The sequence below is a fragment of the Sphaerodactylus townsendi genome, linkage group LG02, assembly GCF_021028975.2.
Source record: "Sphaerodactylus townsendi isolate TG3544 linkage group LG02, MPM_Stown_v2.3, whole genome shotgun sequence".
NCBI classification, from domain to species: Eukaryota; Metazoa; Chordata; class Lepidosauria; order Squamata; family Sphaerodactylidae; genus Sphaerodactylus; species Sphaerodactylus townsendi.
The window spans coordinates 152082292-152099125 of NC_059426.1; the positions used below are offsets into that span (position 1 = coordinate 152082292).

Below are 16834 nucleotides of genomic sequence, written 5' to 3' on the forward strand. Positions count from 1 at the left end.
CCACTTGCTCAGATGGTACGGAGCTTTGGGCTGATTTGTCACCAGTATGCTGATGACACTCAGCTCATTCTGTTGATGGAGGGGGGAGCGGTCACGGCCCCTGCAGCTCTACAGCATTGTTTGGAGGTACGGTTAGCTGGTTGGTTTGCCCAGCAGAGCAGGGCTGAAACTGAATCCATCGAGAGAGCGGAGGATCCCTTGTGGCTTGGCGGAGGGGGGGAGTTGCTGGGCGACTTCCAGCCGCCAGAGTGGGAGGGGGCCATTTTGGTGCCGGCCCCCTCTACCAATCCGCAGAGTCACCGGGGGGGTCCCACCTGGACTTTGGTTCTCTTTCAATGGAGACCCAGGTATTGCCCCTTATGTAACCCAGGACGCGCTTTTTTCCCGCATCTCCTCAGGACAGGTCCGGGCGGCTGGCCCCTTCCTATCTCTGTGCAGGACCCTGGCCACTGTGATCCGATGCAACGGTCACCTCCAGGCTTGACTATTGTAACTCACTCTACGCTGGGCCTTCCCTTGGCGCTTTTGGATTCGAAACTGAAACTGGTCCAGCATGCAGCAGCTGGCTCAAGCAGGGGGCGCCTTCATTGATCATATTCAACCTGTGTTGCAGCCAGCTGCATTGGGCTCCCAGTGGAATCTCCGAATCATCACCTCTTCCAAAGGTGTGGGTTTTGACCTTTAAAGGCCTTACAGCGGCCTGGGACCCTCGGTACCCTGAGAGACCGACTCCATTACCCCATATGCCCCTCACCTGCGAAGCCTCTGCGGTCAAAGCAGAGGCAAATTACTGGTGGTTCCTGGCCCCTCAATGATGCGGCTGAAAGCACTTCCACAAGGGCCAGGGACCTGCTGGGCCTCGGCCCCAGCCTGGTGGAACACTCTTCCCCTCCAGCTGTCCGGGACCCCTCCCAAGTGGACCTTAGGTGAGGATTCCAAGAGGGGCCTGTAAAGACTGGAGGTTGTTCCTCACCAGGGCCTTTGGAATGTCCAGTGCAGCTGAGTGGCTCCACCATGCTTTTATGCATTCTTTCACCATCTGAATTTCTTGGTTATATCGTTACCCTCCTAGAGGAGTCTGGCCTCTCCTTCTTTCTTTTTGGGGAGATTTTGTGATTGAGACTATGGGGCCTGTCATTGAGTGTGTCAAGCGGCTTTTTTTAATGGATTTTAGTTATATACTGATTGTTGTGTGGTCACTATTGTGAACCTGATTTAATTGTATATATATCAATGTTGTGCACCGCCCAGAGCCCCTTGGGGATGGGGTGGTTTATAAATCGAATAAATAAATAAATTCTGCTCCCACACACAATGCCTAAGCATGCTGTCAGGAATAGACAACACTGCTCATTGCTCAACAGTTAGGAGAACTCCGTGTAGAGCCCAAAACCTTCTCAGGAGAAGGGTTTGGATGCCACTGGGGCATGTGTTCATTCCGTGCAGGTAATTATAATGCTGAACACATTGCATTTATATTGGTCCTTGTAGCGTTCTGTATGAGGCAGCTTCATATGTCAGAGGGGAAAGAAAGGAGACGTATGGAGGAACATATTCCATAACAGCCCGTTCACAGAAGTCACAAAAGGGCTGACTAGTTGCTCTGGGGAAAAATAGTGCTTGAGAAACAGGGTGGATTAGATATAGAGATGAGTTCTCCAAGGGAAATTCTACTTCTTGGGTATCCCAATGACAGTTTTAAAAGGATAGAAGCAGTGGGAATAGAGCTTGGAGTGTCTCACTCCAGCGAGTAACTCTTTAATCACGTCACCCTAGGAACCTGAGGAGATTTGCTCATGGAATCTGGTGTCATCCTCCAGGGGCATTTTGCAGGGAGGGGATTTCCCTTTGTGAGAGCAGCAGTGGCGTAGTGGTTAAGAGCAGGTGCACTCTAATCTGGAGAACCAGGTTTGATTCCCTTCTTCCACTTGAGCTGTGGACGCTTATCTGGGGAACTAGATTAGCCTGTGCACTCCAACACAGGCCAGCTGGGTGACCTTGGACTAGTCACAGTTCTTCCGAGCGCTCTCAGCCCCACTCATCTCACAGGGTGTTTGTTGTGGGGTGGGGAGGGAAAGGAGATTGTAAGCCCTTTTGAGTCACCTTACAGGAGAGAAAGGGGGGATATAAATCCAAACTCTTTTTCTTCTTCTTCTGTACAAAATGATAGTCAATTGTCTCTTTGGTCCTTGTTAAGTAGATTAACATAGTTAGGTTCGCAATTGTATAGTAATTTTGTCAGTAACTGTAGCAATTTGACAGAGGATGCAGGCAAGGGTAAACCATTGTTATATTCCCTTTTCTTTCATTGTTCACATGGTAATTCTGGTAGTTGCTGGTACATGTAAGCAGAAAAAGAATGTTTCTGAGAAGATTTTTTTCTAGGAAAAGCTTTTGATTCTGACTGTACCCCTTCCTTATCTCTGTTTTTCCCCCGCCTATGTCTAAAACACTACATCACATGTAGAAATGAAACAGTCTAATAATTTTAGCTAAAGAAAATCTGAAGTATCAGTATTTATATACTTTATAGTCTGCTTTTCTTGCTGATGCTCAAGACAGTTTACAAAATAAAGGACACTGCATAAGTTATCCAGTGAGTATTGCAATTGGGCTGAGATGAGAGAATTAGTAAACAAGCTAATTCAGTAAAGTATAGTGGAATTACACAGATGTAAGACAATGCAGTAAAACCAAGATGATACCCAGAATGATCCATTCAGGGGACTACTGTCCTGTTCTGCTAAAAAGGCGACTTTCTACACTGTTCCATTCTACTACAGTTCTATAAAAATAGCTTCCTGGACAGAACACAGTGGTATGAATACCTGGGTCATCTGTGCCTTTGAAAGCTTTTTGGGGAAGGCATGGGGAAGGTAACCACAGGATGCTGCTTACACTGACAAGCGTGACCTCACAATGTAGATCAACCAGAGTGCATCACATGGAATTATACTGGGAATGGAGAGGGGACTTGATCTGGTGGATGAGCCGTGTATCGTGCTTTGAACCTGGGACTTTCTACATGCCAACCAGAAGCTCTTCCACTAAGCCACAGCCTCTCCCACTGCAGGCACTGAGTTACGGTGCATACACATAACAGATTGTAGGGTAATGAGCTTCAGGATTCTATATTATTGCCGCTCTCATTTGGTTTTCCTTGGTGTCAGAGAAATCTGGAAATCTGAATTAAAATTGACCTCAAAAGTCATTGATAAATCACAGCAAATTGATTCATTTTGTGCAGAAATTTAAAAAATGGAATGGCCTCTGCTAGCCGGCTTACAATTGAAGGCAGAGGCATCATAGCTATAAATGCACTGCCAAGCGCTGTCCCTTGGTGGCTCAGTAGACAAAGCCTTTCTCTGCTCCCTAATCCTTCACTTTACGAGTGTGGGATTTCTGAGGCTCTTAGCTGGTACAAGAAGCCAGTGCAGTGCTGCAGGTCAGTGCTGTGTGGTTCTTGGCTAATTTCACAAAATGGTTGTGGCCATGGACAAGGCAACTGATCTTATTGGTTTTATTTTCATTCATTTAGCCTTTATTTGGCATAAAGGTTTTATTTTATTTCATTTTAATAAATTTCTGTACCACCCCTCCCCTTCCAGACCCAGGGCAATTCACAACAATTCATAAAATCAAGATAAAATGCAGTAACCATAAATGTATAAAACAATCACTCATTTAAAATCCATACTTTAAAAAAATCTTATTAACAGTGAGTTCAAAAAATCCTACCAAAAGGGAGATGATGGAAACAACTTCCACCTAATAGAGGGGGTAGCAGGTGAGATGATGAAAGGGTGGGGGAGGCCCTCATACCTTCGGGACCGCATTACCCCATATGTCCCCACTAGGCCTCTGCATTCAGCAGAGGCCAATTTGCTGGTAGTCCCTGGCCCCTCCATGATGCGGCTGGCCTCCACGCGGGCCAGGACTTTTACAGCCCTGGCCCCTGCCTGGTGGAACACTCTTCCTCCAGCTGTCCGGGCCCTGCAGGATCTTGGTGAGTTCTGCAGGGCCTGTAAGATGGAGTTGTTCCGCCGGGCCTTTGGAGTGTCCAGCCGCTGATTAAGTGCCCCCGCCTCCTCCTACATTTTTGGGTCCATTACCATCTATGGGCCCACTCTTTTTCTCCTCTTCTGGGAGAGTTTAACAGGAATTGTTGCGGGCACTGCTGTTATTAATCGTTCTTAGTTGCTGCATTTTAACTTAAATTATTTACAGTCTAGTATGTAACTGTTATTTTATGTTGTTCACCACCCAGAGCCCTTCGGGGGTTGGGCGGTCTATAAGACTGAGAATGAATAAATAAATAAATACATAAATAAAATAAAAATAGCCTGATCCAAAGCAGATTTCAGTCACATGCAAAACAAATGATCAAGAAAAGGCATTCATGTTATGGGACTCTTTAGTGTTAGAAGCCAGAACCCTCTTGTTTTCTAGAACTCCCCTTTACATTTTTGTGTGAGGTACGGTTTTAAGGATTTGCTTTTGGCTGTCAAGTGTCAGCCAACTTGTGTTGATCCATAGGGATTTCAAGGCAAGAGACGTTCAGAAGTGGTTTGCCTGCCTTTGTGTCCCATCCTGGTACTCCTTGGAGGTCTCCAATCCAAGTACTAGTTTTTGAGATCTGACAAGATCGGGCGAGCCCTGGCTAATCAAATCAGGGCAGTTTCAAGGAATGGACTCATTAAAACACAATGTAGCTGGGAGGTTTTGGTAGAAAGACAAGCAAGGTAAATCCGCTATCAAAAATTGAATATAGTTTATACAGTACTGACTCCACTGTTACATTTCTGTAGGATGAGCAAGCTACTAACTGTGTAGCTTTTTTGCCTGCGTGTTTTACATTCCAATTCCTGAGCCAGAGTCAATTAATGTACTTAATTCCCACCCCCACTCCTCTTTGTTTTTCTCCCCTCTTGACTTTTCATTTGTTTCTTCTGAGACTCACAATTAAATCATCTTTTAGTAAGAGCTGTCTTGCAAATAATATTACCCATTCTTTGACCACAGACCTGTGCTTTATTAATGGAGGATGAGGCGGCTACCCAGTGTTCACCTCTACCTTTATGCCAATGTTAATTCTGTTATGGAATTGTGAGGAGAAGTCATGCTTATACGATGGGGAAATGTTTTCTTGCCTTTTTTAAAAAACCAGAAACAAAGTTCCCAGCCAAGGGTGAAGTAGCTTTGTGCAAGGTTAAACAGAACACTGCATGCTGAAGTTATAGCTCAGCACTTTCTGTATCCATCTTTGTGTCAAAGTTTGCTTTGGTAAAGTGATCCTTTGTTCTCCTGGGGAAGTAAAAGAAAAACTTGGGGTGATAAAAGCTCTGTCTTACAGACAAGTATCTATTTATTTATATTTTAGATGTATATCTCCCATGCCCCCCTTCTGATGGGACCTTGGGGTGGGTGAAATTATGTCAACTCAGCATTTAAAAACAGAAACAGTTAAAATAGATTAGACTCAATAAATAATACAAATAATAAAGAAGGCGCCCTAAGCTGGTTTGCAAGACAAACAGACCCTTCGCAAAGTGCGTGAGGAGAGGGACTAAGGCAGATGCGTAACAGCAATGGGAACATCGGGGGTGGCTTGTCCTGGGTGCTGCCATTGCTGTCACGTGTCAGGGGTGGGGCTGGAGCTGGGGTCATTTGGGGGGCAGGATGGGAGGGGGGGTGTGGACAGCTCATGGCCCGGGCGCAGTCCCCCCTGCCTTCGTCACTGGACTAAGGGGAGCATAGTGAAGAGGGGAGGCTCTGCCAGTGACTAGTGGATGAAATAGACAGCCACAACCATGTGCCTGGCATCTTGCAGGCCCTGAGGAACTGGGCTAGATCCCACAGGGCCCTGAGACAGAGAATTACAGCAGGCAAAGGCCTTCGCCAAAAGAACCTAGCCGAGAACTAACAGACTGCTCTTGGACCAGGGACTTTCAGTAGATTTTGAGAACTAGAATGAAGCATCCTTGAAGGATGGTGGTCCCATAGGCATGATGTTAAAACCAGCACCTTGGACCTGATCCAGAAACATATCAGCAACCAATGCAGTTGGCAGAGAATAGGTTGAATAGAAACTTTCCGAGGGGTCCTTGTTAGGACCCACACAGCTGCATTCTGTACCAATTGAAACTTCCGGAGTAGTCTCAGGAACTGCCTTGCATAGTGCAAGTTACAGTAATCCAGCCTGGAGGAGACTGCTGCGTGGCTAAGTTAGAGTGCGACAGCTAGGAGGCTAATTTTCAAACATTCAAGATTGATATAAAAGCTATCCTGGTAACAGTGAAGACCTGCTGTTCCATGGTCAATGACACCTCCAGACTGCTCATGGACAGTGCTGGCTATAATTGTGTCCCTTTAAGAGCTGGTAACTGTAGCCTCCATCTTAATCCCGTCTGATTTACCCATAGGAGCTCCCTTAGACGGATTAAGTTTCAGCCGGCTTAATCTCAACTACTATAGCACAGCCCCTAGGCAACAAATCAGATTTGTTGCCACTGATCCCAACTAGTCGGCCCCCAGCAGGTAGAGCTGGGTGTCATCCACATATTAGTGACAACCCAGCCCCAGATTCCTGACTAACTGGGCAAGAGGGTGCATATAAATGTTGAAAAGCATTGGGAAGAGGACCACCCCGCACAGCAAGGGGTAATGGGACAATATTTTCCCCCCTAGCACCACCCTTTGTCCCTAACTCTGGAACAAGGAGGAAAGCCACTGTCAAGCCAGCCCATAAACTCCAAAGTTGGCAAGGCAATAGTCGAACAGATCATGATCAACCATCTTGGTCACAGTCAGCTCCTTTTTGTTCTTGTTACATTACTCCTGCTCTCTTCTGCAAGAGCAGCCCCCCCCCCCCACACACACCCTATTCTCCTTGGCTATTTGCTCCCCACCCAGTGGATCTTTCTTTGCTCAGTGCATTTTTATCCACCCTTCCTCTGAGAAGTTCACGAAGGTGTATGTAACTCTTCCCTGTACTTTAATCCCCTCAACAGAACTGTGAGATAGGTTTGGTTGAAGTGAGGATTTGAACCCAAGTCTCTCCAGGTACCAGTCCTAACACACTCATCACTACAGCACACTGGATCTCTCACTTGGCAGGTCCACATTTTGAATTAAACAACACCCACCTGGGTATGCTGAGGTTTGGTTGAAGGAGACTCCCCCTCCATGTTAACAGCAGCAAAGGCACGGGCTGATCCCCCTCCTTCGTATTCATTTCTGCCATTTCTTTTGTTTTAATCATGCGCTCACTCCATTTTGTAAAAATTCATATTCTCCTCCTAAGTTATAATAGGATCTCAAGAAAGCGTTGAAGTGCAATAAAATCAATACAGATGGTTAAAAATACAAAGCAGCAGTTTCCAAAGGCTTGTGTAAAATGAAACTGTTTTCATCCACTTTCGGAAGATTGCAGCATGGGGAGTTGCTAGCATGGGGAGTGAAGAATTGGCACATAAAGGGAGGACCCCGACAGAGACATTTTCTGAAAGGGGGAACAGAAGGGTCCTTGGCTGTCATATCTGAGTGATTACACATTAAGGTTAGAAGCATCCCTTGTTCTCGCCTTTCTGGAGCTGTAATAACACTCTTCCAAATCTCCCCCATGCATCCTTCCCACCCACCCACCCCTGCTCAAAACATAACTCTTAATGCATTTTTCCCTTTCCCTCTATCCTTACCTTCTTACCCTTTGGTCTTCACTACCATTTTATCTGTCTCTGTTGTGTCTGCCCTCACTCCACTTTTGCCTTCTCTGCCTCACTGGTGTTGTAAAATAGTCTCTGTACGGAACACGGTGCACAAAACCATCATCAAGAGTAGACAATTCCACTTCCCCATGAGAGAGATTTAGTAATTCACCCTTTCCAATGTGCCATTTTAGGCCAAGCCTTCATTCCAAATGAATGGCTTGCCTTCTGTGCCTGGTTTTACTAAACGTACCCCAATTTTTGCCCCTCTAGTGTGTGAAATCCACAAAAGCTCTTTGCCCGTTCTTGTCTCTCAGAGGTCTTGGTCTCCTTGTCCACGTAGATAGTGGAGCTTTCTCTTTCCAAAACTTTCCAGCTGCAGGTAGGGATTGAAGGTGGATACATAAGTCTGCCCTGACTTGGATAGTCCAGGCTAGCTTGATCTTGTCAGATCTCAGAAGCTGAGCAGAGCTGACCCTGCTCAGTATTTGGATGGGACACCGCCAAGGAACACCAAGATCACTATGTAGAGGCTGGCAATTGTCAAGTTACCTCTGAATGTCTCTTGCCTTGCAAACCCTACAGGGTTGCCATAACTATGACCTGACAGCAAAAAAACAAACAAACTATAAGTCTTCAAAAAGGGTCTCCTATTGGCCAAGTGAGTACATCAGAAGGCTTTGGTAAGTGGTACATGCGTAGCACACTGAAGATGTTCATCCAGAATTGCAGTAGGGATTTTTGAAACTTATAACTGAGTTTCCGGAATTCCGACAAACCACTCTCGAGTCGCACGCTTTTGTGCATATATCACTTAGTCCATTGATGAAATAATGCTTATTTCCTTGGCTCCAACCTTGTACCTCCAGCTTTGCAGTACATGAAAAAAAAGTCCATATGTTTCTTATAAAAATCATAAAGACCAATACACCAGATCTTGCCATATCTGTTGGAAGGTATTGTGAATAGTAGCTGTTGAGGGTTTTCCAGGCTGTGCGGCCGTGGTCTGGTAGTTTTTGCTCCTAACGTTTTGCCTGCATCTGTGGCTAGCATCTTCAGAGGCATCATGATGCCAGCTGTAGATGTGGGTGAAACATTAGGAGCAAGAACTACCAGGGTTGCGCAGCCCATAAAACTCACAACAGCCAGCTGATTTCGGCCATGAAACCTTCAACAATGTATTGCGAATAATCTGCTTACTGTTTCTAGGTAGCAGAACAACATACTGTTTCTACTGTTACACATGCCAGCTGGGTGACCTTGGACTAGTCACAGTTCTTTGGAGCTCTCTCAGCCCCACCTACCTCACAGGGTGTTCGTTGTGAGGGGGGAAAGGAAAGGAATTTTTAAGCCCCTTTGAGTCTCCTGCAGGACAGAAAGGGGGTGGGGGATATAAATCCAACTCTTCTTCTTCTAGGTAGCAGAACCCCATAGTTAAAGGCCAGTTAACTGGTGAAGTGGAAAATAAGAATTATGAAACAAACGTCTGACTCCTGCATTTTGTTTAGAAGTCTAATTACATGTCAGTCAACTGCTCTCCTGTTAATGTTACAATCAGCCCTGATTGTCACTGCTCTCCTGATAACGTTACAATCAGCTTTGTCTCCTTCCGTTGCAGATCATCCATGGATTTGGAACATTCCTTACACGAAAGCTCCAGACACACATGGAAATATGTGGGTCCCCAAATGAAATGCTCCAGTTCCCTCTGAAACTATTATCTGAGCCTTTTTGGGGAAACAGTATCACCTATACAACTGTTTCTTTGAAAATACAGTGTTTTCAGAACTGTTTTATAAACTTGAAAATATTCTAATGAATAGTGTCGGGAAGCTTCCTTCACAAATGAGCCATGTATTCAGTGTGTTTCTTGGAACAGTGGCCCTGATGAAGGGGGATTTGTATACAATTTGCAATAAAGTGAACAAAAATGTTTGGTTACATTTCTTGTTGAAGTATGAACTTGGGGGCTGAATCTGTTGTTGCCTTTTCTTGCAAAAGCAAAACACTTCTGCCATAAATGTTGTTGCTCTTTACATAATGCTTTTCAGCAGAGACATTGCATTCTATATTGCTGTTTATTTAATTCTTCTTGTATGTGTCTCCAAAGCTAAAATGCTGTCAGAGATGGCATGTTACTATGGAAATAACCTAAGGTGCACATTCTACTGCATGTAACAAGTAAGGAACCAACAACTGGTTGCTTCCAAGTACGATTCCAGTTAACGGGTGCTCTGGGACCTTTTGCAGGGGGAAAGTTTTGGATTTAATTTGTGTTTTTTAAAAAATGCTTAGGGAAGAGGTACAAGACAATGTATGAGAGCTTTGGTAGCACAACAGCCTAGAGCCGTGGTGGCGAACCTATGGCACTCCAGATGTTCATGGACTACAATTTCTATCAGCCCCTGCCAGGGCTGATGGGAATTGTAGTTCATGAACATCTGGAGTGCCATAGGTTCACCACCACTGGCCTAGAGAATATGTCTAAAGTCCAGCAACTGATTAATTATGTCAATACCCTAACACAATGCCTAGTTCTTTGTAGAATAGGTCAATGTATTGTCCCTGTCTTTCAGATCAACAGATGGATAAGGTAATTAGTAGCAAAAGCGAAGGTTGACCTGGCACAGGAAGATATATAATGTGCCTATGGAAAACTGACCAATTTTAGTCTACAAACATGTAGTGGTCATTATGTCCTGACGATACATAAAAATTTGCTTAACAAACATATTAAGAATGCGTTAATTACATGTTCCCAATTAGTGCAATCTCTAAATCTCTCCCCAGAGCTCCAGCTCTGTTCAGAACAGAGTCCAAGATCACTACCCTTCTCTGGCTTCATGATAAAGTGTTCCAGTACACAGATATTTATGATGTCTAGTAATTTCTTTTCTACAGTATGACTCAAGTGCACACTAACCCCGTCAATGTAAAGGTAGTTGAAGTCTCCCAAGAGCATAACATCTGCTTTGGTCACCTCCCTTATTTCTCTCTCCATCTCAGGATCAGCCTCAAGTATTTGATCAGGTGAGTGATAGCACACCCTCACTTTTCAGTAACCCTTAGGACCCAGTATTTCCATTCTCGTTGCTTCTGTTGAGTTCATTCCCCTAACTTATATGATTCTATGCCCTCCTTGACATACAATGTAACATCTCCCCCAACATGTCCTTCCCTGTTCTTCATATAGAGCTTGTACCCACGAATGACTGCATCCCATAAATCTTTCCCATTCCATCATGTTTCTGAGATGCTCACTAACTCTACATTGCCAATGACCACCAAATACTGCAGCTCCCCTCTCTTGGCTCAAAGACTGCTCACATTGGCACTGACAGCAGACTGTTATCTGGTGAACTGGATTTGTTTCCCCTCTGTTGCACATGAAGCCTGCTGGGTGATCTTAGGCTAGTCACGGTTCTCTCAAAACTCTCTCAACCCCACCTACCTCACAAGGTGTCTGTTGTGGGGAGAGGAAGAAAAGGAGGTTGAAAGACTATTTGAGACTCCTTATAGGAGAGAAAGGTGGGTTATAAATCCAAACTCCTTTTCTTTGTCTAAACATGTTTTCTGCCTCCAGCAACCCTTGCCTCCCTCAGCCCCCTAGTTGCCATATGTGGCCCTCCTTCACCATCCCATGCTCACTCCAAATTCTATTTACACTCCTATCAATATTACCCTGAGTATGAGATCAGAGCGGTGACCCCCATAGAGGGTCCCATTTACTCTCCCACTGACATAACTACTTTTGAGGAACCAGGCGTACATCCGGATCCCTCGCTGGTCTTGTCCTTGCCTGAATCGGAGTGTCACCTTCCTAGGATTACAGGAATAACAGGCAACTCTGATGGCAACTCGGAGACCCTTGTCGGCATGCTGCCTGCCCTTGGCCGTACAACAGGATGATCCTGGTGGTGGGGCAGCAATGGATCGCGAGCAGGCAGTGACGCATATTACCACCCGCTGCCAAGTGGATTACAAACCTTCTGGAATGCGCCAGGTAACCCAAGAAATTGGACTATCTACTATTCATGGAACCACCTGCAAATCTCTCGAAAGGTTTCTCAACCAGCAATTTGAGGAAACCATGGAGAAGGGTCAGTTCCAGAGTACGGGGGCTCATCCCAAAGCAACTCGCTTCCCGCCTGAATAGCAGGTGACAGTCGTCCCCTTCTCGGAGCGGAGGCTCCTTAGGTGCCAGAAGATGAGTGGGATTTCCAATGGCTGTTAGCGCTTGACGCATCCCGGGAGACCCCACCTGTACCCGAGGAACCTGAACTGCAGGAACCTGATGTGCCGGAGCCCCACAACTCTGAGATGCCGGAGTGGCCTGCACCGCATGATGACAAGAACTTGCGCATGATATAGGCGCTTTAGAACTCACTTAATGTAATGAACTTGGGAAAGTCCAGTCAAAAGTAACTCATAATAGTTCTTTACTGTACTGGCAAACAGTACAAGTGAGTTCTGGCGCCCAGAACTCTAGCATCAGTTTAAAACAATATCAACCCCTCCTTCCCACCACTGTAAAGAAAAGAAAGCAACTTTCACACAGGCAAAGTTTCCAAAGAGATAGCAGAAAAACCGGAGCCTCCACGGTTGGGCAGCCCGCCAAAGCAGGCAGGCAGGAAGACTCAAGGACACCCCACACATACACACAAAGTCCTGACAGTCTCTTGCCTTGAAAACTCTACACTTATGGTAGGGTTTTCAAGGCAAGTGACATTCAGAGGTGGTTTGCCATTGGCCTCCCCTGTATCACAACCCAACCTTGGAAGTCTCCCGTCCAAACACTATAAGTCATTATAAGTCAGCTGTGATTTGATGGCAACCCCGCCCCCCCCTGAGAAAAAACAGCCCTACCTGTGGAACGAGGAACAGTTCTGAGAATACCACCTTTGAAGTCCTGGTCTTTAACTTTCTGCCTAGTATGCTAAATATTTCTCCCAGGACCACTTGACATTTCCCAGTGCCATTGCTGCCGACAACCACCAAGACTGCTGACTTCTCCCCAGGAGCATCTCTCAACCTATCTGGACAGCATGTGATGTCCACAACCTTCTGAACATACCAGGAAGGCAAGTCACTACACAATCAAAACACCTGTCACACAACCCTTTATGTTTCTAATGATGAAATCACTCACTACCAAAGGCTTGCATTCTCCCAACCCCAGAGGTGATGGTATCCTTGGTACAAGAAGATATTGGTCTATCCCCCAAATAAGGGGTGCCTTCTAAGGGACCACAATCCTCCTCTGACTGATATCCTTCAACCTTGAGAGACTCACTCGCCACAACAGCAAAAGAGCTGTTAGCACAGGCGTGGGGCTGTTCTGGAGATGGACTGATGATGTGATTCAATATAAGGCAGCAGCTTGTGTGTTCAATGTGTAGTGGAACAAGTTCTAGCTAGGGAAGATCACGTAAATCAAAAGTTCTGCACTCTGGCTGTATTTAATTGGGAACAAAATGTAAGTGGTAGCAAGTACAGCAAGAAAATGATAGGATTTCCATTTAAATGATAGGATTTCCATTTAAAACAGCTTGAGGGTATAATATCTACAAGTGGTCTGTGATGGCTGGTTTCAAGATTTTAACACTCTGGATATGCTCAAACAATGGCAGGCAGAGTGATAGAATACCTGTTTTGGGAAAGTAGTTATGAGGAAAATCTCTTTCGCCCCTTGTATCAGGCACTCTCAACAAAAGGGTCTTGTTTAGATTGAACTCGATTAAAGTTTATTTAACGCATGCCCTTATTTTCCAGAGAATCACATATTCTAATGCACGTACTGTCCAAATGTCTAGGTATGATTAGACAAAAATTGTTATTTAAAAAAAGAGGAAGATACTTTGCTGCTGCTACATTTGATATTTTATTCATTAGTAATGTGGGATTTGCCCTGATCTGTATGGCCCAGGCTGGCCTGATCTGATTAAATCTTGGAAGGTAAGCAGGGTCGGCCCTGCTAAGTACCTGGATGGGAGACCACTAAAGAAGGTCAAAGTCACTACTCAGAGGCAGGCAATGGCAAACCACCTCTCTCTGTGTAAGTGGTTAAGAGTGGTGGACTCTAATGTGGAGAACCGGGTTTGATTCCCCACTCCTTCACATGAGCAGCGGACTCTTATCTGGTAAACTGTGTTCATTTTCCCTGCTCTTCCACAAGAAGCCTTCTGGGTGACCTTGGGTTAGTTACAGTTCTCTCAGAACTCTCCCAGTCTCACCTACCTCACAAGAAGTCTGTTGTGGGGAGAGGAAGGGAAGGAGTTTGTAAACCACTTTGAGATTCCTTACAGTAAAGGCAGGATATAAATCCAAATTCTTCTATTCTTCCCTTGAAACCCCCATGAGGGCTCGCCATAAGTCGGCTGCAACTTGGCAGTACTTCCCACCACCAGTGTGGGATGTTGTGCGTTTATCATTTTAATAATGTTAATTTTTATATATCAGAAACACAAGGTTCCTTGGAGGAAGAGGAGGGAAAAAAGTATTAATGTTAACTAGTTTGAAGCTCCATTTGGGGAAGATTAGAGAGAAGTCTCTAAAGCTAAATGATTACAACCACTCTGCAAGGTGGTGATGGCAGTGTTAGAAAATACCTTCAAGATACAGCTGATTCATTGCAACCCTGTAGCGTAATAGATTAAGGTAACAGATTAACAGAGGTGGCTTGCCATTGCTTGTATCTGCGGAGTGACACTGGTAGTTCTTGGTGGTCTTCCATCCAAATAGTAACTGGGGCCAACCCTGCTTCCACGCATGCATGTTAGGTAGATTCTAAGCCACCTACACTGCAACCATAAGCTAGTAAGCCCTTCAGAATTATTTGAAGTCAGTTAGAAGGGTATAACTGTGTTTAGGAGCGCACCATTAGTTAACTGATGGTAGCAGGGACACCATTCATCAAGTCACCCACAAAGTATCCTAATGTAAAAACACAGCAGTTGAGGCTCAATAGGACCAGGGTTCCTCGGCACTTATGGAAGACTAAAAGATCTTGTGGGAAAGGTCATGATAAATGTCAAGAAGGAATGTGTGGCAATTATTTTATCACAGCTTTTCCTGTCAATGCGCTGCTTAACCTGGTCTGGGAACTGAAAATTAAATGCAGTATATACACCTCCCTCGTAACTCATGTTTCTAAGAAACTTGTCCAGAAATGCTCCCCAAATCACACTCTAAATACATACTAATTAACAGGCAGTAGTCAGAACATTTATCCCAGTTCAGGCTTCACAGTCAAGGAATGGTAATTTCTGTCTTTTGAGGACCCTGATTTAGTAGGCATAAAGGGGGAACTCTGTCAACACATATCCTATATTCCTACAAAATTATTATTAAAGCCTCTGGATTTCATCCTTTCTTTGGCTGTCTTTTCCCCTGTATTTTCTCCTTTGCCAGTGGATTTTTTAAAATAATATTTTTTTTAAAAAAACTCTGCATATTTTGTTGAGGACAGTCAGCACCTCTCCACTCGCACTTTTTCACCCCTGGATGGGTGAACTGAATCATGTAACAAAAGAGTTCATTTTCGATTTATTGTCGAAGGCTTTCATGGCTGGATTCAACTGGTTGTGGTGGGTTTTCCGGGCTGAGTGGAAGATCCACCAGACCATGGCCACACAGCCCAGAAAACCCACCACAATCATTTTCGAAATCAGCAAATGAATATCAAAATAAAGAGAAGAAAGGGCATCACTTTCAAGTTGATCCCATGGGTGTGATTTTTTTTCTAATTAGAGATTTATACCGCAGACAACCCCGATCTTGGAAGCTAAGCAGGGTCCGGCTTAGTCTTTGGGTGGGAGATCTCCAAGAAATACCAAAGTCACTGACACAGAGACAGGCAACGGCAAACTGCCTCTGCACGTCTCTTGCTTTGAAAGATAGCTATTAACCCACGGCGACTTGACAGAATCCCCCCCCCCCCCCGTTTTCCCAGGCAGTGTCACTCCAGTTTAAGGCAAATGATTTGAATGCCAGTCTACTGGGCTGCCCTGGAGGAGTCAGACAGTTTCCCACCCTTCCCTTTGGGCTGCAGAAACAGGTGCGCTCTCCACGGACATTCGCAGTCCACTGAGGAAGTGAGTCGGGAGTCACTTCGCTTCGGGTGGAAAGAGGTCGGGCTTTGGCAGCAGCAGAGCGGCGCCGGGTCCAGACGGCGCCCTTTCCCTCCAAGGCGCGGGGGCGGCCAGGCGACGCCCGCAGCCTCGGACGCGCCTCCTCCGGGCTCAGCCTCCCCAGATCGACCACGGCAAGAAGGCGCGGTGGAGCTCGCCGGCACTTTCGACGACGGGGCTGTTGCAGGGAAAACAGCCTAAGAAGCTCCCAGGTGGGTTTCTGCCTGGCGCCGGGAAAGCTGTCAGCCAACAGCCCACTTGGCGAGCGAAGAAGAAGCCGCGGGGGGTGGGGTGGGGGGGGGTGGCTTTTTCTCCACACCGGAGAACCAGCTCCTGCTCGTGGTTCGGCTCTCCCAGCACCGGGGCAAAGTCGCCCGGTTCCTCTTTGCCTTGCCCAAAACGACTTCTGGGTCGGCGAGGGGGAGCCGGGGCTTGAAGGCGGCTGCCGAGGAGCCAAACGCCAGGCGGGCAGCCAGAGACCCACGTGCTGAACCGGGAAAGAGCCGGCAGCGCACCCGGGACGAGCGCAGCAAGATCAGCGCCGGAGGCAGTCGGTGCAGGAGGAGCGGGGCGCCAGTGCGGATCTCGGGGGAACAAGACTGGTTGCCTCCACTAAACCCGGGCAGGAAGCCACCATAACTGCAGTAGGAGGTTGCTGAAGAAGGAACGGGGAAAGACCCCCTTCTACTTGGAGAGGGTCCGGCGTCGAAGCCCGAAACGCACGCGGCACATGGGCAGAGGCACGCCTTAGCTGCCTTCGCCGCGGACGGGGGAAGACCGGCTGGCTCTCGCGCTCAACTCTGCCGAGTCAGTTTCGAAGAAAACCCGGGAAGGCTCCGCCACGTGGCCCATCCAGGCGGGACGGAGCGGGCCTGACATCTTGGACGGCGCGCCTGCAACGCGAGCCAGGCTCCCCCCGCCCCAACCCGGGCTTCTATGGAACTTGCGCGCGAGGAAGCCCACTCAGGCTCGCAACCTTGGCGGGTCCGGCGATGAGGC

General features: G+C 46.5%; 1 protein-coding gene across 1 annotated transcript in view; it reads left to right on the top strand.

The window, feature by feature from the left end:
• The window catches only part of TDP1 (tyrosyl-DNA phosphodiesterase 1), a 40466-nt gene extending 30819 nt beyond the window's left edge, over positions 1-9647 (top strand). The window contains exon 15 of the mRNA XM_048485347.1: positions 9325-9647. Coding sequence (XP_048341304.1) covers positions 9325-9398 — 74 coding nt within the window. The 3' untranslated portion in view covers positions 9399-9647. The remainder of the gene's footprint in view (positions 1-9324) is intronic.
• The last annotated feature ends 7187 nt before the right edge of the window (positions 9648-16834 follow it).